General features: G+C 38.9%; 1 protein-coding gene across 1 annotated transcript; it reads left to right on the top strand.

The window, feature by feature from the left end:
- The first annotated feature begins 3,438 nt into the window (after nucleotides 1–3,438).
- On the top strand, nucleotides 3,439–5,347 carry LOC142096999 (gamma-crystallin 1). The gene is made up of 3 exons (XM_075178608.1): nucleotides 3,439–3,621; nucleotides 4,172–4,414; nucleotides 5,055–5,347. Exons 1-3 carry the CDS (start codon nucleotides 3,613–3,615, stop codon nucleotides 5,328–5,330), a joined length of 528 nt encoding a protein of 175 aa, XP_075034709.1. The 5' UTR covers nucleotides 3,439–3,612; the 3' UTR covers nucleotides 5,331–5,347.
- The last annotated feature ends 15,430 nt before the right edge of the window (nucleotides 5,348–20,777 follow it).

Genomic DNA, 20,777 nt, shown 5'->3' with positions numbered 1-20,777 from the left:
GAATGAACAATGAAAATAAATACAAATGATAAAAACTAGGTGTGTGTTGTATGTGTGTGTGTGTGTGTGTACTGAAACTCACAATAAATCTTTTTTGATGCATTTCGATTTGTGCAGTTGCTCCTAGATTTCTGTCAAAGCACATGAGCTTACAGAACAAGATGGCAGCGTCTGCAGAGGAAAAATAAGTTTGCTTTGACCAATGGGAGGAGTTGTGCAGTGAAGATATTTCTTGAAAAATATGGAGTAGGTGCATCAGTCTGTCTAGTTTTTAGAGTAATACAAAAATTAGATATCATTGTGCTAAGAAGATTTTTGAAATGAGAAAAAGGGAAGGGGAAGGGCACATTTTTAGGGACACATTTTGGTGAAGGGGAACATGGCAGTTCAATTTTTGAAGCAGATCTGAACTAGTAAATATTGTGTTACACCCTATACTTTCAATGGGATACATTTTTTGCAGTTCCATAGCTCTTTTTTAGACACACTTTGCCAAATGTAAAATAAAAGGCCTTCAAACTCACAAATCTGTCACGTGTAATAAAAGTAGTCTTGATATGCCCTCATTGTCATGAATAATTTAAGTCATTAGTCCGTATTTAAGGAGAAAAACTGAAAAGTTTTATTTAATGTGTTTTTAAAGTGGAAGTAGGTAGGACTTGGGATTTGATGGTTTAAACTTTTGCACAGTATGCCTCTACAGATTGTTCCACCTCTCAAACCACAGAAAAATTCAAATTAATGAGGTATCTCTTTGGAGCGGAAAGTAGGTGTACACTTGATGGACATTTAGGCACAGCTGTGCACAAGCAAGCTGTTTTGCCCTGCATATACAGGCAAGGACAAAAGAAAAAGAAAGGAAAGAAGTGGATTGCTAGAGCACTCCTAATCTAGTCCAAGTAATATGGAGTTACATTAGAATATAATGTTTAGGACAAATACCTCAATTAATAATTACGTAAATAGAAACATATCAAATGATCCAATATCTCAATTTATTATTTTATTTTATTTTTTCTATTTTTAGGGCAAGTGCCTTTATTAATAATTATACCTTAAAAACATATCTCTACTAAGATTAATAATATCCTCATGGTAAAGATTAATAATATCCTCATGGTAAAAAAGTGAAATAAAAGAGAAAAATAAATGTGAAAAAAGTGCAAAAGTGTATAAACTACTACCACAGACAGTGGAGCCAGTATAGTAGCAGGAATATATTGATCCAATATGTTTGGTACAAATCACATCACCCACAATTATTATGTGGAGTCCTCTTGATAAAGCTCTATGCAGTGAAACGTACGTTGGGGGGTTATGGGTAATTGATTTCATACCCGGAAGTTTGAGCCAAGCGGCGGCATCACTAGTGTTTGCTGACCGAAAATATTAAATGGTCAGTACCTAGATACAATTCACAATAAGCGCCGCTCTTTACACCTGAGATAGCAGTTTTTTTTTCTGCTATTATTCAGCGCCTTGTAATGGACAAATAGCAAGTGGCTAACACCCATATATAATGTTACATTAGTGCGTCTGATCAAACCTAGGTGCAACAGGGATAATTACTCATTTGGAAATTATTGACTAGATCAACAAGGGGACTCTGAATCACAATACTCAGGAACTAATAGCTTCTGTTTGGTAGCGCTGGTCCATATATGTGTGAATTTTAATCTAACCCAGATAAAGTAATTTTTACTCATTATTTGAATACCACATTTAAGATCAGCCATAGGATCGTTAATAAATGTATCTTGGTTAATCACATTACTATGGGGAGACACTCATTCTATTTGTGATGAAAATAAGGGGAATTTTAATAGACTTCCACTGTTAGAATTATCAATAGGTATAATCCTATTTGTTAGCTATCTTATTCTATCAGACCTTGTTTGCCTTAGACATCATATTAGTGGCCAACATATATCATTTAGGGATAAGACAGGTGGTCCTTTGTGAATAGTTTTGTGCGACCAAATACATAACCTGTCTTTCCCTCAATTATGTCTCTGTCTCCCCTTTTGGAAATTAAATTGGGTTATCCTTATTTTCTACCTAGATCTGTATGATATACATCTATTTGGATCCTATTTAGTCTACATATAATAATTGTGGGTGATGTGATTTGTACCAAACATATTGGATCAATATATTCCTGCTACTATACTGGCTCCACTGTCTGTGGTAGTATTTTATACACTTTTGCACTTTTTTCACATTTATTTTTCTCTTTTATTTCACTTATTTACCATGAGGATATTATTAATCTCAGTAGAGATATGTTTTTAAGGTATAATTATTAATAAAGGCACTTGTCCTAAAAATAGAAAAAATAAAATAAAATGATACATTGAGATATTGGATCATTTGATATGTTTCTATTTACATAATTATTAATTGAGGTATTTGTCCTAAACATTATATTCTAATGTAACTCCATATTACTTGGACTAGATTAGGAGTGCTCTAGCAATCCATTTCTTTTGTTTCTTTTTCTTTTGTCCTTGCCTATGTTAATAATGGAAAGAGCACCCCCTCATTTGAAATAATGATCTGATTTTTAGATGAGGCATAACCTGACTGTGCGGATTACTCCCCTCCTTTCCTGAATATACAGGGCCTGATTAAACTTTGGATGTAAGTCCATTTGCAGCCATATCTCAGAAATGGACCTTATACCAATGAAAGCAGTTGCATGCAATTCATGTCTGAACACAAATGACACTACTGCCCATGACTTGAAGAGCGAAATGGGTGATTGAAGGGGCGGATAAACGTAGGCAATTTGCAGTAAGGGCATGTCAACACAGATGTGGCCAATTCATGATCTGAGTTTCTCTAAAGTATGTGTCTTTTAGCCATTTAATTTTCACCAGCTATAGGGCAGGTGTATATTGCATATATGCATGTGCGTATCCTACAGTGTGCTCTCTCTGTTAACATATGACAAACACTGTTTAGGCAGAGCCTACTCATACCCAGATTCCAATGGAAACATAAGTTGAGATTTGGATAACTTGGATTTTAATACGGATGCACATGTACTCAAGATCTGTGCTCCTTTTAAAACCACAACTTGTCTCCAGGCTGCTTTCGAAGATGAATCACTCCCACAATGTATTTAATAAATTACATACATTTTATATGTTAAAATTACTTCTATGGTAGTGCTAATAGAAATTAAAACTTTACATACAATACATTTTAGTTCTTGAATTATTAAAGCTGCAATTCAATCAACTGTGAAATATTACATACATTTTTAATAAGAATATAATACTGAATTCATTTTCAATTACATTCTCTTCTTCCTATTTTGGAGGGGAAAGATGAAGTGGCATGTGCACTTAACTGTGCTGACTATTTATTTACTGACACTAGCAATTAAACGTGGACCCGTGATAATTAAAAGCTGACAAAAGAGGTGTAAAAATACTGAACATTCTCGGCCTCGATATAGAGTGAAAAGAGAAATACTATACATTGTTTGTACTAAGCGAGATTTCTATTGTGTTAGTAATGCAGATCAAGCAATGGACATCGTATATATAAAGACAGCTGTGTGTGATTCCACAGTACTGAGGCCTCAGCAGAGATACTCCAGGAAAAATGGGCAAGGTAAAGGATGTACTTATTTTTCATGTATATTATGCGTTAAAATATAGATAATAAATTGTAAATGTTTTGTTAGATATGCTGATATTGCAGGCTTTAAAATTCATATTAAGCATTAAGTTAATAAATAAACATATTTGGAAATAACATCTATTACAGCATGTCAGAATATAAAAGAGAATAAGCTCTAATATATCGATTAAAACAAGGAAATGTATTATTAAAGAACAAGGTATAGACATAATATTACTGAAATATGCATGGATAATGTATAAGCGTTATTGGGCCAAATCCTTATTTAGCGTAATTAACTTATAACATGCTTAACTCTCTGTAGTCACCTATGTGTTGTTATTATAATGTGCATAGACCAAAATTAAAGTGTACAAATGGTTTGCATAATAAAAAAATAGTGAAAAAGACACTAGTTTTAGTTCATCATTTATTTGATAAATGTTACCACTTACCAATGTTTTTTCAACATTTTATTATTTTTTATTGTTATGTAGCTGTTGGTTTTTTTTTGCTAAATGTGTTAGTTTGCTCATTCTAGATCATCTTCTATGAGGACAAGAACTTCCAGGGCCGCTCCTATGAGTGCAGCTCTGACTGTTCTGACCTGCACTCATATTTCAGTCGCTGCAACTCCATCCGTGTGGAAAATGGAAACTGGATATTATATGAACGCCCCAACTACAGTGGTCACCAATACTTCCTGAGGAGGGGAGAATATCCTGACTTTCAGCAGTGGATGGGATTTAATGATTCTATAAGGTCTTGCCGAGTTATTCCTCAGGTAGTAATAATTTTCTAAAAGTATTGAAAAAAAGTTCCTCCTACTTTTTAAACTATCCCAGCAGAGACGTAAACACACCTAATAGTTAATTTATGTTGTGTCTCTAAAGGTGGTTAGTGTTATTTTCATTTTATGTAGAGCTTTTATGAGTGAATAAAAGGTATCATTAAGTGATAAGACGATTTGAATAGTAAATAATGCAAAATGTCAAGATAATCAAAAAGGTTGGTTTAAAAAAATATATATTTAAATAATATTCATTGGGTGATACTAAGAATTATGTTTTTATACAACTATAGATATACAAATTAATGACAATTTATGTTTAATCTGGTTAGACCTCACAATCTTTAAACTGTTGCAACATAGGTTCAAAGTACTAAGCAACATTGAGACTAGATTCCCAATAGTGACAGGTCTGTTTTGCTGCTTTGTTAGATAGTGAGAGGCAATACTTGATTATAATTCAGCAAATGTCAATGGCATGTCTCATAGATGTATGTGTATACATTTATTGCTTCAATCTATTAACTTTGTCACAATTATTTTTGTACATAATACATTTAATTTTTCAACTGAACGAAGAAATAAGATAATAAATTATAATATCACTTTTAAGATTTTTGTTATTTTCTCACAGCATCGTGGAACCTTTAGGCTCAGGATCTATGAAAGGGAAGAATTCAGAGGTCAGATGATGGAATTCGCTGAAGACTGTCCACAAGTACATGAAGAATTTAATTACCATGATATCCAATCTTGCAATGTTCTTGAGGGACACTGGATCTTCTATGAGCAGCCCAACTACAGGGGACGTCAGTATTACCTGAGACCCGGAGAGTACAGGAGATACACCGAATGGGGAGCCGTCACCCCTAGAGTTGGCTCTTTCCGGAGAGTTCAGGAATTATTTTGAAAATATTTAGCAGACCATGCATGTTAATTAATAAATTAAATCAAAATAAAGTATACTAACAAATGAAAAAATATGTTGCTAATATTTCATTAGTGCAAATGATAAATGGGCCTTGAAGAATGTGAAAAAAGTAAAAAGATAAGTAAAGAAGAATACACTTTGTGAATATGGTGCACTAATCTTTTGAATTTTGAGACCACTTAATATGTAATTATTTATACTTAACTAATTTGACATAAAATAACATTCACATAGTACTTTAGTAGTGAAATAAACAGGGAATAAACTCTTTAGAGTATAACATGAAAAATCTAAAAATACTTATAATTGTAAGAAATATGATAGGGGCATCTACTAAGCATTCAATGGTCCAATGCAGTAGAAGACATTATTTCAATGTTGAGGCTTCACACATCTTCACTCACTGTTATTGCATGGCAAGATTACATATTTTTATATGAGCAATTTTTAATTATTAGGATGATGGGCGGGTTGAGATTGATAGGTTTGCTTATTTTGCATAGTTAGTTAGTCCCAATTATGTACATGATGGTTTCAATTGCTAAAATTACATTTCTTTACATATGTTGGATGCATAAATGCGCAAGTAGATGGACTTTATCACTCTGGGGAGAGCAGGGTGCTGGGAACATTGAAAAAAAAGGTTAAACCCACTTGGCATTCCCTCTCACCAGTATTAAAATATATTGGCTGATTGTTTCATCTGTGTTTTAAAAGTTGTGATTTACAGTTCTTAAATGTCAAAAGATAGTTTTTCTTAGGTACCGCTATAACATCCATAACACGTCCCCAAAGGAGCTACAATCAGTGGAGGTTCAAGTAATGAGACAAAGAGACAAAAAATTTTTTTTGCATGCAGTGGCAGTGGGTGCAATTAGGTATTATCCACCTGGCTGTCATAATGCTACCTAAAGCTCAACATATCCAAAACAAAGCTCCAAGTGTCTCCAACCCTACTCTAGTCTGCCTCACAGCTACCAACTCTCTTAGTGTCATCCTGAACTCCGCCCTAAGATTTACTCCACACATCCAGTCCCTTGCGCTGTCTTGTGACTCCTCCTTTAAATATTGATAGAAGATGTCCCTTTTTTACCACTCTCTGCTGCACCACCCTGCAGATCCCTGCATTGGCTCCCTTTTTCTCCAAAATGTAATTGAAGCTACTAGACCTTAACTTCGAAGCCCTCACCAACTCCTCCCCTTCATATATCTCTGACCTTGTTACGAGACACATTCCTTCTCATCCGCTTCAATCTGCCTGTGACCAATACCTCCCCATCTCACTACTAACCACCTTAACTTTCAATCTTTCAAGTAGACTCTCAAAACTTAGCTCTTTTCTATAGCTTATCCTAACTCCACCTAATACTGCTCACTCTACATGTTATGCCAGCACCAGTGCCATGTCTACTCCAAGTACCAGTAGATCATCTCAGCATTGCCCTCTCCCTTTGTCTGTAAGCTCTCACATGCAGGGCCCTCTTCTCCCTTAGTCTCATGTCTATACCTCATTTATCAACCTTGTATGTATTTGCTCTGTTTTTATATGTGATTGCATCTTGTATGATTTGTAACTCTGACTGTCCAGTGCTGTAGAGTTTTGTTGCCCCTTGCAAGAAAACAGTGATGGTGATTATACTGATTTGCACCGTGCTGTCGTAAAAGTCTCTCTATGTCCTGCTGTTCACATATATAACACAAAACAATTAGGAATGTAAACAGCCCAAAATAAAATGTATTTGATAATTATTTAAATTAAGAAAGAGTAAAGGATTAAAATACTTAAACAGTATTTTCCATTTATCCCAAATCTTTTAGGGCACTAAAAGGATCATTTGTACTCCTTTTTGACATATTTTACTGTTAAAATATTGGCTTGTAAAAATATGTAACTTTAGTATTAGTAATGTTAGTAACTTATTTTTCAGAAACTTGTCTCTTCTCAATAGCAGGTATAGATATTTAAACATTCATATGGAATGACATATAAAAAGTAGGTTCAATCAACACTGAGTTGCAGGAATTCAAAACTCCAACATGAGAATGTCTCTATTCCAAAAGTCTAACAGTTTCTACATCTAAGTAAATGTCCTTAAAAAGTAGCTTACCTCTGTGAACACCTCAAAATAGAGGGTGTGCGGCATTGTTATGCAGGGCCGATACAAGAAATTGCGACGCCCTAGGTAAAGCTTTAGCCTGCTGCAGGGCCGTAACTAGGGCTGTGCGACAGGGGCGACCGCCCAGGGCGCAACGCTGAAGGGGGGCGCAATTTAGGAATATTTTAGATTAATTTGGTTAAAATTGAGGGCTAGGGGGCGGCATTTGTCTTTCTCGCCCAGGGCACTAGAATTCTAAGTTACGGCTCTGGCCTGCTGCCCCTCCTCCCTCAAAGCCCACTTCTCAGCCCATCACACTCTTGACTTTTGTAAACCTTAAATAATAATTCTTACCTCCTCCTGGCTGTCTGCAGTCCAAATGCACTGATGTCTGATGCAGAACGCTGTCCATGCTCCACTACTGCAGCTTTTCTCACAAGCCCCCCTTGCCTACTTGTTTTTCTTACACATGCCACTCTGCCAACCAATCTTTCCCTAGGTACTACTCTATTTACTCACCACATACACACTGATCACTATACATAGGTTACACACACCTGCTCACCAAATTTTCTCTCACATGCTACCCAATACTAGGTTTTCTCTCACATGCCCATGCTGCCCACCAGCTTTTCTGCCCCATGATACCCTCTGCCCTCTAGCTTTTCTCTAACATACCACCCTGCCTACCAGATTTTCTCCCACATGTGAACCCCAGCCTGCCAGCTTTTCTCACATATGCCCTCACTGTCCACAGGCTTTGACCACTCATGCCCCTCTGCCCACCAGATTTTGCCTCTCATGCCACCCTCTCCGCTTTTCACCAGTCTGGCCAACAATATGCATTCTTTTTTTTCTTTTACCTCTTCAATACAATTTATTGTGATTGTTTACCTGTTTCTTTTCTACATAAAGTTTAAAAATAATAATAATAATAATAATAATAATAATAATAATAAGACGAAGAAGAAGAAGAAGAAAAACCCTTATCTATGCAATTAGTCTTGTCTATGTGAGGGTTAGAACATATATCTCACCTGGAGCTCTTTTTCTGCCAGACCAAAGGAGAGCAAACACTGTAATTCCTGGCTATTACATACGTTCAGTATAGACAGTGCTTTGTAAATGGTTTAATTTGTGGATTGAATGTAATTGTACTTTATATCTTCTGGTATTTCATATCACAGGAAACATCCATGTAAAAGATTTAGCTCTTTAATATTGGACATACATTTTCCTACTCGTATTGTAAAAGATCACTAAACCTAAAATACAAGCTGGAATATTTAAAAGAACTATAAAGCCCCACACCCTAGGCAGCTGCCTAGGCAAGAATGAAAGGAGATGCCTTATAAAGGGAGGCTGACCAATGGTAAAACCTGACCAGCACACAGGTGTAGTAAATACAGGGGCAGACCATGACTAATCGTCTGCTCTAGAACAGGAATAAAAGTGACAGTCAGTGTTTAGAGGCTCGGGTAGAGGTCCCCAGGGAGCGGAGTGTGACAGGTGCTTAAGTAAGCTCAATCGTTTGTGATGTGCACGCGTCATCCAATTGTGGTACCTGCTAAAGTATGATGAGGAATTCAGAGCCTAGTATGATGGACACCCAAGCCTTATGTTTAGGTTCAAGGATGTAGAGACGGGCTCAAAGTTACTCAGGAATGTCTGGGTGTTTTCGGTGGCCAACCAGTTTGTTCCCCGTGGTGGGAAAGACTTGGCACACCTTCACAGCGTTGAAGGAACTGTTTTGCCTTCAATAGGAGGCAATGTTTTCATGACATGGCGTGCAGGTTCACCCATACCTACTTGTGCTGTGGAGGGAGTCACCTGGCAATGTAATGTGGCAAGCACAACAAAGGGGGACAGAGACAGTGGCTTGCCCCCGTAGGCTCTCTGTAAGGTTTCTTCCCCCATTATCTTTTCAAGCCTAGCCCGTTGGCTGGCCAGATATCAGAGACATCGGCAACATTGTGGGCCGGATTCCTGATGGGATTTCGTTTGCCAATTGAGATGTCTGAATTTAAAATCTGCCTATGTATTTCCGGGGGGATTTAGTTGGGAAGGTGGCCAAGGTGGTATCTGTAGGATGCATGTGCGGCACCTTGCTGCCGCTGCAGGCCATGGCAATTTCCCCAATTGGGGTGATGTCTTGGAAGGCTCCTGAGAAGTTCCATCTCATTCAGCATTTATCCTTCCTGCCCGGGGTGTCTGTCATTCATGCCATACAGGCACGGTACTGTCATGTGCCTATCAATCCTTTGACTCAGCCCTAGGCTTGTGCATAGCACTGGGGTTCGGGCTGTATTGGCAAAGGTGGATATTGGGTCCACCTTTCGGCTTCTCCTTTGCATCCAGACTCCTTTCCTTTCATAGGATTTACACTGGAGGATGGGTTTTATGTGGACAGGTGCCTTCCCATGGGCTGCGCTGTATCTTGCTCCTAATTTTAGTGTTGTGATGTGGATGATGGGGATGTGATGTGGCTGGTGTTTGGTGTGATGTGGCTGGGCAGCGGAGTGATGTGGCTGGGGGTGACATGATGTGGCTGAGCGGTGGTGTGATGTGACTGAGTGGTTGTGTGATGTGGCTGGGGGGTGGTGTGATAAATTTAATGTTATATTATAATGTATGTATTATACTGCATGATCTGTGTAATGTGTTCACTTATTACTTGGTAATTCAATAATTCATATACCTATACATTTTCCAAACAGGTTCCAACATTCCAGGATACATTCAAGAAACCAGTAACGGATTGTGAAATCTACACTAACAGGCAGGTGAGAGCAACACCATTTTAATAAATAATATGTCATGTTTAAAGCGACACAGCCATGACCCATGTTGACCACGTTGCCAAAACTGTGGCCACATCCCCATCGCATGCACTGTTCAAATGCCCAAGCTGGGCCTGTCTTTCTAAGTTGCTGTTCCTGGACTTCTGCAATCAGTGGCCCCTCATTAATTAAACTCACTGTGCGGGTGAACTACAAGTCATGGACTCGGGGAGTGAGCTTATGCTGGTCTACAGCTCTGTTCTGGCTGGAGCCAAGGTCTCAAAGCTAAAGTGCTCTGCACCCATAGGGCAACCAAGAGTATACAAAGGACTCTTTTGACAATGGCACTTAAAGACCAAAGAAAATGGTGACTGCCATAGCCCCTAATTTACCTTACCCATTGATACTTCGCAGATACATTTTGCTGTGTAAACAGATAACTCAGAACTGAGTCCAGCCGGACGCCTTGGCAATTGAAACACCGGCTGCAGGTGAAGCCTTGGATGACAATATTTCCATTCTACATGGTAATCAATTTATAGACAGAGAATCATAAAAAAAGGGAATTATTTACTAGTCAAGTGTAAATAGTTTTACATGTAAAAGCCAAGGTGGAAGAAAACAGTAAGGCATTAGAGGAAAATGTATATTCAGATTCAGAAATTACAGAAATCCCTGAGGAGAGTCTATCCAGTGCTATGTGCAATCCTGAGCATTCTGATAGTGTACCAATAAAGAAAGCCCCTTTCAGCATTTTTGCAGATGTGTGCCTGAACAGCCCAAGTGTAGCCGGTGATACACAAATTGAGGATGCCAATTTGGAATTGTGGCATGATGAGGGGGATATTTGTGTAGCCGACGAGGGCGCTAATGAGGATGTTGATGAGGATGATGCTGATTGTGTAAGTCATGCACTGGTGAAGGCAGTTCTTGCACGTGATAAGAAGAGGGCCATTGTCATACCTGGACATAAAACCAAAAATCCACCTCTTATGTTTAGAATTATTTTTACACAATCCTGACAACAGTTGTCTAGTCATTTGTAGCATTTGTAAAGCCACAGTCAGCAGAGGTAGGGACCTTAACCATTTAGTAACCTCATCCATGTTATGTCATTTGAAGCGATTTCATGGCAAGCTGTTGGGGAAATCAGAAATTTATGCTAAAAAAATAACAAACAGTATATAATCAGCTAGGTCCCTTTCTCTCACCTACATCCCAACGCCTGCAATCTACCCCTACAGCAACGTCCTCATCAATATCCTCATTAGCGATCGGAGTTAGTCCTGCATCCAAGTTGTTAAGGCTAGATGACTCCTCCACTATCCTGGATTCCTCAGAAGAATTTTTGAGCGGTAGTCCCACTGCTGCTGCTGGGGGTGAATCTTCATCCGAGAAGCAGACCAAGAAGAAGACTACTAGTAGATTACAACAATTGACTGCTAAACAATCCTATGCGAGAGGAAACAAGTATGAAAGCTGTCACCCAGTTGCAAAGCGGATCACAGACGCCATGGCACCTATGCTAGTATTAGATCTGCGTCTAATATCCACTATTTATGCAGCTGGTTTTAGACAGTTACTTGAGGTCTTATGTCCCCGTTACCAAATTCCATCACAACACCATTTCACTAGAAAAGCTATTCCTCACCTCTGCCAGAAGGTTTGTAAAAATGTAATTATTGCTACCAAATACCATTCTACCCACTGTACAACTAACCACAGATATGTGGACAAGCGGAACTGGGCAAACTAAAGATTATGTGACTGTGACAGCCCACTGGGTTGGTGATTCGCTTTCACCAGCAGGAACAGCAGCTGCATGTACCCAAGGACGTCACATTTGTCATAGGCAGGCTACTCTGTGTATCACCGGCTTCACTAAAAGGCATACAGCTGACAATTTGTTACAAAAACTAAGGGATGTCATTGCAACATGGCTTATCCTGCTTGTACTATCCTTAGGATATGTCATTTCTGATAGCGTAACTAATATTGTGAGAGCATTACAGTTGGATGACTTCCCTCACATTCACTGTTTTGCTTACACAATAAACTTGGTGGTGTAGAGCTTTTTATAAATGACAGGGATGTGCAGGAGATACTGTCTGTGGCCCATAAAATATCTGGACATTTCCGACATTCGGCAACAGCGTGTAGAAGATTGCAGCAGCTACAAGAGCAATTAAATTTGTCCTGCCACCAACTGAAGCAAGAGGTGGTGACAAGGTGGAATTCCACCCTGTATATGTTTCTGCGGGTGGAGGAGCGAAAAGCCATCCACGCTTACTCCACAAGCCTTGACATTGGGAAAGGAGGGTCGATGTATTTTAGTCAAGCGCAGTGGAGATAGACAGATATGGATAGTCTGCGCTTCCAAAATAGGAGTGGATGCAGCCAGGGGAATAGATTGAAGGGGAATGGTCCCAACCCTAAACGTGGAAATTGTTGCGTTCCCCGGCGCTGGGAGGGAGGGTGGGGGGGAGGGAGGGAAAGGGAAAGGGGATATGAGAAACGGAAAACAAGTATCGTAGGCAAATAAATGTTTCAGCAAGCAAACCAGCCAGTGTACTTGTGTTTATTAGAGGTAGAAAAGCTGAAAGCAATAAATCAGTTCCAGCTGAACTGTATTCATATGAACATAATACCGGAATCATACGTATATGGACATATATATAGGAACATGAGTCTTGGACAATAGTCATTAGCTCCTGATGCTCAAGCCAGCCAGCTTAAACACTAACGTAAGTGTGAACACAAAAGGAATCAAAACTGTAGTATGCCTATCAAGAATGGCTTGTAAGGTTCTAAAGGTACTATGTGGTAAAGCCTGGATATCTATATACAGAATCTGTACCTGTTATTTCTAATTGGCAGCAAGTAGATCCAAGAAACAGGCGGTACGTTAGTGTTTAAGCCGGCTGGCTTGAACATCAGGAGCTAATGACTGTTGTCCAAGACTCATGTTCCTCTATATATGTCCATATACATATGATTCCGGTATTATGTTCATATGAATACAGTTCAGCTGGAACTGATTTATTGCTTTCAGCTTTTCTACCTCTCATGTTCCTATATATATGTTCCTATATATATATGTCCATATACGTATGATTACGGTATTATGTTCATATGAATACAGTTTAGCTGGAACTGATTTATTGCTTTCAGCGTTCCTACCTCTAATAAACACAAGTACACCGGCTGGTTTACTTGCTGAAACATTTATTTGCCTACAATACTTGTTTGCCCTTTCTCATATCCCCTTTCCCATTCTTTCCCTCCCAGCGCCGGGGAACTCAACAATTTCCACGTTTAGGGGTTGGGACCATTCCCCTTCAATCTATTCCCCTGGCTGCATCCACTCCCATTTGGGAACCACAGACTATCCATATCTGTCTATCTAGTAACCCTTAAAGGTCCCAGGATATTATTGCTGCATTTTCCCCCCCACCCTTCTGACATGCTACAAGCACAAAGAGAACATAGGACACATAGGTTAGGGGACATCTTCTCCAAAAAGGAGAGAATTGTAGAACCATGTGTCAGCACAAATAGTTTTTACGACAACTTTCTACGATATGAGAAACTACTGATACTAGAAATTAAGCAATGGTGGGAATCTACCGCACTCACGAAATACATAGAAAATAAAATTGTCCCCAGGGGCCTACGCATATCAAAACAACCTACCTTTAATGTAGAGAACCATGAATTAATGTCCAAATGGAATAATGTACTAGAGAACTGCTCCCTTTCATTAATGAAATTGATCGTTGACGACAGGGAACAGTCTCTAAATTGAATTGAGGAAGAGATTTCCCTAATAGAATATCTTTTCAAACCAATTAAACATCTAGAAGACTATCAGAATTTGGAAACACTAACCAAAGACAAACTACAACAAATAGAAGAGACGATCATCAAAACCAAAGAAAATAAATTTCTTAGGGACATTAGAGATTACAATCCCCAATTGTCCTCTAAGCCCTGTATCCAACCACGATTCCACAAGACACTAAAGACATCCAATAACAACCAATATAATAGAACATCTATTCCCTCCAAACCTAAGAGGTACCCCAAGTCATCGGATTTACATTATAATCATTTTTGGTATCGATATCCTTATCAACATTACATTCTATATACAACGGCGCTCGGATACCGCTACCTAGCGCGCACACGCCAAGAGCCGGCTGGTGTTTTCCCACAATTCCAATGGGCTCGTCCACTGCGAGATTTTCAACAAGAGGAACCGGACACCTGGAGGATGCATCCTCGGTAAGGGTAAGTGCACTACCCCCATCGCGGACTTTAATTATTTCACATCAAGCGATAACCGGTCAACGGGTTCTAGTTTATATTGTTATTCCGGCTTACGGACTCTTGTTAAAAGATTAGTACATACAGATCTTCAGTCTTCATTTCCATCTAACGGTCTTATTGTATTCATTTGCTAGTCCGGTTCACAAAGTTGCAATTCAAGGGATTGACAGACTTTATTGGTGTTTACCTTAGAAGCGTGTTTAAAGATCCCTATTGCGTTCCAGCTGTTCAAGCTTTGAACGAGACTTTATATGTTTCAAAGATACCACCTGTTTCTTGGATCTACTTGCTGCCAATTAGAAATAACAGGTACAGATTCTGTATATAGATATCCAGGCTTTACCACAAAGTACCTTTAGAACCTTACAAGCCATTCTTGATGGGCATACTACAGTTTTGATTCCTTTTGTGTTCACACTTACGTTAGTGTTTAAGCCGGCTGGCTTGAGCATCAGGAGCTAATGACTATTGTCCAAGACTCATGTTCCTATATATATGTCCATATACGTATGATTCCGGTATTATGTTCATATGAATACAGTTCAGCTGGAACTGATTTATTGCTTTCAGCTTTTCTACCTCTAATAAACACAAGTACACCGGCTGGTTTACTTGCTGAAATATTTATTTGCCTACGATACTTGTTTTCCCTTTCTCATATCCCCTTTCCCTTTCCCTCCCTCCCCCCCCACCCGCCCTCCCAGCGCCGGGGAACTCAACAATTAAAGCACAGTGGAGAATATTTTCCGTGTTGTGCAAGGTGCTGAAACCATCCAAAGTAGTCACGTGTGAAGTGATTTCAGACACTGCTACCTTGAGTCAAGTGATTTCCTTAATTAGACTTTTGGAAAAACAGCTTGAGAAACTGAAGGAGGAGATGAAACAAAGCAATTACGTTAAGAATGTCGGACTTGTAGATCAAGTACTTTATTCGCTTTGTCAGGATCCAAGAGTTATCAAAATCTTGAGATCGGATCACTACATTTTGGGGCCTGTGCTTGATCCTCGGTTTAAGAGCTATGTCTTCTCTTTATTTCCAACTGACCAAGATCTGAAGAGATGCAAGTAGCTCATGGTGAGCAAGATGACAGCTCAAGTGTTACGTGACAGGGTATTGTTTTCTCCTTCAGTTTTTTCACTCAACTGCTACTAAGAAAAACTTAGCTTTTATGAGACCCAAAGCAATCCAGGGTGCCGGACAATGCACTAAAAAGAGCCATTGTAATTCCCAGCAAAAAGCAAGTACATCACTGAGCTTCGAATCAGCGCCAATTCCCACAAAATTATAATATAGTCTGCATAGATGTTTTTAGCGTATCTTCGGTCTTTTCAAAGTATTTAATCCCTTCTACTGAAAATGTACTTTGCAGATAATTATAAGCATTTGAGCAAATAAAGAAGCAGTCAGCTCTTACTTTTTGCATTTCATAAATTATCTCTGGTGTGGATATTCACACATCATTCATGCTGCAATATTATGGCGGTGTGAATGACAGATTTCTGTACTTGGTTGTTTATTTTTTCAAAAAAATGTGAAATATTTTTTAAAAAGTGTTGTATTCTATGTAAGTATTTAATTATCTTTGTATTATGATTTATATAGGTATTTAATATATGTTTTTTTCAACTGATTTTTTTTGTAAGGACTTTGTTCCTTTACTTACTGATTGTTCACTATGGATTACTACACTGTCTCCATACAAAATAATATTCATGTAAATATTAAATAAAATCCTCAAAGCACAAAAAGAATTATTCACAGAAGTTTTTTAAGCAATAGTAGTTCTGAATAGATGATATTTCACTAAAAATAAATGTATTACTTTTAAGATGAGCAAATGTTGTCATTCTTTATTGATGCCTACATGATCAGACACCTCAGAGTGTGAAATGGCTGATAACTGTGTGTGTTTGTGTAAATAGTATGCAGGGAAAAACCATGGTGGTCCCTATTGCCTGAGGGCTCCGCTTTCTACCCAATGATGGCTAATTTTTTTATGTTTAAAATAAAATATTAAAAATGAAATTACTTAGGTGTGGTGCAGCTTTATTAAGTTCTGTGCCAGAGCCATATTGATGGAGCTCTTCATCTCTTGGGAGTAAGGATTCAGCCAATGCCACAACATATGCTGCACTCCGTCTGACCCCACCTCTACTCATCTGCCTGAGAACCTCTCCTCTTCCTTCCTGCACAGAGAGAAGGGCATGCTCACTACAGAGACAAATCTTCCTGTCACTTTTCTATGAGGTGTCACTCTCTCCTGTCTGTGTCATACTTTCTTGCCTTCACTCCTGTCTGTGACATTCTCTATCCCCTTCCCCTGTGTGTGCCATTGTTCCTGCCCTTGCACTGTCTCCTCCACCCTCTGAGCTGTGAAAGTAATAATTAACAAAAAATGTATCTGTACTTTTAAGAGAAATGAGTATGTGGCATTCTTAGAGAAAAACAAGGAAAAAACATAATACATAACACAAGAGACAAAAAAACATGCTATATACCAGAGATCAGAAACATGTTTAATACATTTCTGTGACCTTTTTAATGAAATAAATAACAGGATAGGTCCAAAAATAAAGGCCAAAGATATGTCAACTAAATGAAGATTAATGATGAAAAGGCTTTGAAAGTCATCCTTGACGCAAGTCCAGAGGGGGTTTGGTTTGTCAATGATAATTAGTGTTTTTGGCAATGATCAGTAATATTTGTCCATAAAAGATGTCTTAACTAAAAATATGTGTTCAATTGGCATTTGTAACCCTAAGTGTTCTGCTTCACTTAGTATGGGCTACATCTTATAATAAAATAAATATATATATATTAGAATCATCTGACTGCTCATCTCCAATTATTACTTAAAGAAAACTTAGATTAAGCTAATCTTACTCAGTGCCCTTTCCCTGTTTATCTCTCAGTTGCCCTTTCCCTGTTTGTCTCTCTGCCCGTCCCATCAATGCCAGTCTCTCTCCTTACTCTATCTGTGCAAGAGTCTGCATATCCCCTGTCATTATCATCATAATTGTCATTTATTTATAAGGTACACTAAAGTGGAAAAAAATGATTTTCTGATCCAGTTGCTTAAAGCATAAATAAATACATTTATTAATACATTCGTTTAAATATGATATTACACAGGCACAGCCAGGGGCGGATCCAGACTATTGCTATACCCCGGACGATTTGAGGGGGGGGCAATTTAGGCCCCGCCCCCTTTCTAATTTCTAAGGCTGCCGGCGGCTGCACACTGTGCAGGTCCGCTCGGCAGTGACAGTGTGCTGCCCCGCTGCCTCGCCCCGATCGCCTCCCCCTGGATCCACCACTGGGCACAGCCAACGTTAGCTTGTGAGTTTTGTGAAATGGCGTCTTTCTCTCTCAGGCAATGTTGACATCTAGATCTTTGGTCAATTAATCACAGGTAAATCTTAAATAGAAATATTACAATTAGAGAAATTATATTTAGTCTTAAAACAATAAGGATTTAATAACATATATGATAATGTAATTTTGTACTACTGTAAACCTTTTACATAATGCTTATCTTATTATTATTAAGTATTGAAAATTGATTCTAGTCTATCTCAGAATATTAATCAGAACTTGGTTCCCATAAGCTATGTTCACTACTATCCACACCTAGATGTTCTCCTAGTGTGGAAACCTACTTATTTCTGTGTTTAATATGACTTGTGAATACAAAAGAGGCAGTGTTTATGATAAATATATGTGCAAATCTAGTTTTTACATATATATTAGGTTTCACAAGTAATACATGAGATTGTAATTAATATTTAAATTATCTTAAGACAGAGAGAGACTGTCTGAATGAAAAGGTAATTTATTTAATATAGGAATCTCAGATTCCATGGTGCTGGACAATCTTAGATATGACATATAGACGAATGCAATAAACATAATAGCATAAATACTATACACATGATAACGTATACATAACTGCAATTAAGCATAATAGCACATGCATGGATAGTCATTAGCTAGCAATAACAGCAAGTATGAATTCATGTACGATATACATGTGTGTGAGTGAACAAACAGCATAAGATTCAGCATAAGACATAATGTCAGGGTCATATGTGGTAGAGAGAAATAGGGTAGAGAGGACCCTGCATGTAAAAACTTAGAATACAGAGGACAAGGATAATTAGACAGTGATTATAAGGGAAATGTGTGGATTTGGTGGATGAGGAATGAAGCTGGCATGAATATATATCTGAGGGTCTAGTCTGGGGGTAGGGTCTACAAGCATTAAGTGGTGAGTTTTGATAGAGCGCTTGAAGTATTGTAGGTTGGGGGAGAGTCTGGTAAGGCAAGGAAAGAAGTTTCATAGAATGGGACAATCATGGGAGAAGCCTTATGATAGGGGGATAGAGGTGAAATTCCAAGGTGGAGCAGAGTGATTGAGAAGTACAGTGAAAGGATTTGCAGAGTGCGGCAGTAGATGAGGAGCAGCGAGAGGAATATTAGCCTTGCCACAGCCTTCAGGATGGATTTTATGGGGGAGAGATATGTGAGGGGAAGAAAAGGTTACAGTAGTGAGGACAGAAAATAACTTCAACAGGGTTTTAATAATTTCCTGATTGAAGAAGTGGTACATTTTGGCAATATTGTGTAAGAGGTGATAGGTTTGCAAGAGGAACTGAATGGGACTGTATGTTAGAGGTGAAGTTCTGGGCAGAGTCAAGATAAACACAGAGGCAGCATGTGTGGTGAACAGTTGACAAAGTGATGTTATCAACTGTGAGGAAGGAAGAGGGACATTAGTAGGGAGAAATATGTTGAGCTCAGGTTTAGACATGTTGAGATTGAGAAATCATTGTGCCATCCAGGTAGTTGGACACACAGGATAGGAAAGAGATAGAGAGGTCAAGGGAGGAAAGAAAGATGTGGTGTAGATAAAGAGGCCATGAACAGAACATCAAGGAGCACTGATGGAGAGAAGAAGAGGAGGTGAGCAAGGCTCAGAAGTAGTGACACTGAAGGAGTAACCTAAGATGGCGGTGAACCAGGAGAGGACAGTGTGTGTCATTAAGGCAAATGAGTGGAGTACTTGAAGAACAGGAGAGTGATTGACATTGTTAGAAGCAGCAGAGAGGAGTATGAGAAGAGAGAAGTGGCCAAATTACTTTGCTAAAAATAGGTAATTGATTACTCTAGTGTGGGTGGTTTTGGCCAAGTGAAGAGGGGGGAGTCTGATTGAAGAGGATCAATAAGTGAATGGGAGGAGAGAAAGTGGGTCAAACAATTGAAGACAATTGGTTGAAGAATTTTTGATGCAAAATTTCGCACAGACATGGGGCAGTAGTTGGAGAGAGAGGTATGGTCAAGAGAGTCAGTGTCAAGAGAGGGCTTTTTGAGAATGGCTATCATGTTGCTGGCAGCTCTCAGGAATGAACCACTTGCCTGGGGTAATTATCAGAGACACACCACGTCCGGCCATGTTATTTAGTCCTAACAGATTAGATAAATTGGGGGAGAGGGAGTTTGGAGCACATTGACTCGAGGGGTGTAGATAAAGAGGCCATGAACAGAACATCAAGGAGCACTGATGGAGAGAAGAAGAGGAGGTGAGCAAGGCTCAGAAGTAGTGAAACTGAAGGAGTAACCTAAGATGGCGGTGAACCAGGAGAGGACAGTGTGTGTCATTAAGGCAAATGAGTGGAGTACTTGAAGAACAGGAGAGTGATTGACATTGTTAGAAGCAGCAGAGAGGAGTATGAGAAGAGAGAAGTGGCCAAATTACTTTGCTAAAAATAGGTAATTGATTACTCTAGTGTGGGTGGTTTTGGCCAAGTGAAGAGGGGGGAGTCTGATTGAAGAGGATCAATAAGTGAATGGGAGGAGAGAAAGTGGGTCAAACAATTGAAGACAATTGGTTGAAGAATTTTTGATGCAAAATTTCGCACAGACATGGGGCAGTAGTTGGAGAGAGAGGTATGGTCAAGAGAGTCAGTGTCAAGAGAGGGCTTTTTGAGAATGGCTATCATGTTGCTGGCAGCTCTCAGGAATAAACCACTTGCCTGGGGTAATTATCAGAGACACACCACGTCCGGCCATGTTATTTAGTCCTAACAGATTAGATAAATTGGGGGAGAGGGAGTTTGGAGCACATTGACTCGAGGGGTGTAGATAAAGAGGCCATGAACAGAACATCAAGGAGCACTGATGGAGAGAAGAAGAGGAGGTGAGCAAGGCTCAGAAGTAGTGA

Source organism: Mixophyes fleayi, chromosome 7, assembly GCF_038048845.1.
Source record: "Mixophyes fleayi isolate aMixFle1 chromosome 7, aMixFle1.hap1, whole genome shotgun sequence".
Lineage (NCBI taxonomy): Eukaryota > Metazoa > Chordata > Amphibia > Anura > Limnodynastidae > Mixophyes > Mixophyes fleayi.
The sequence above is the reverse complement of the archived record's forward strand: the minus strand, read 5'-3'. Positions and strand labels throughout refer to the sequence as shown.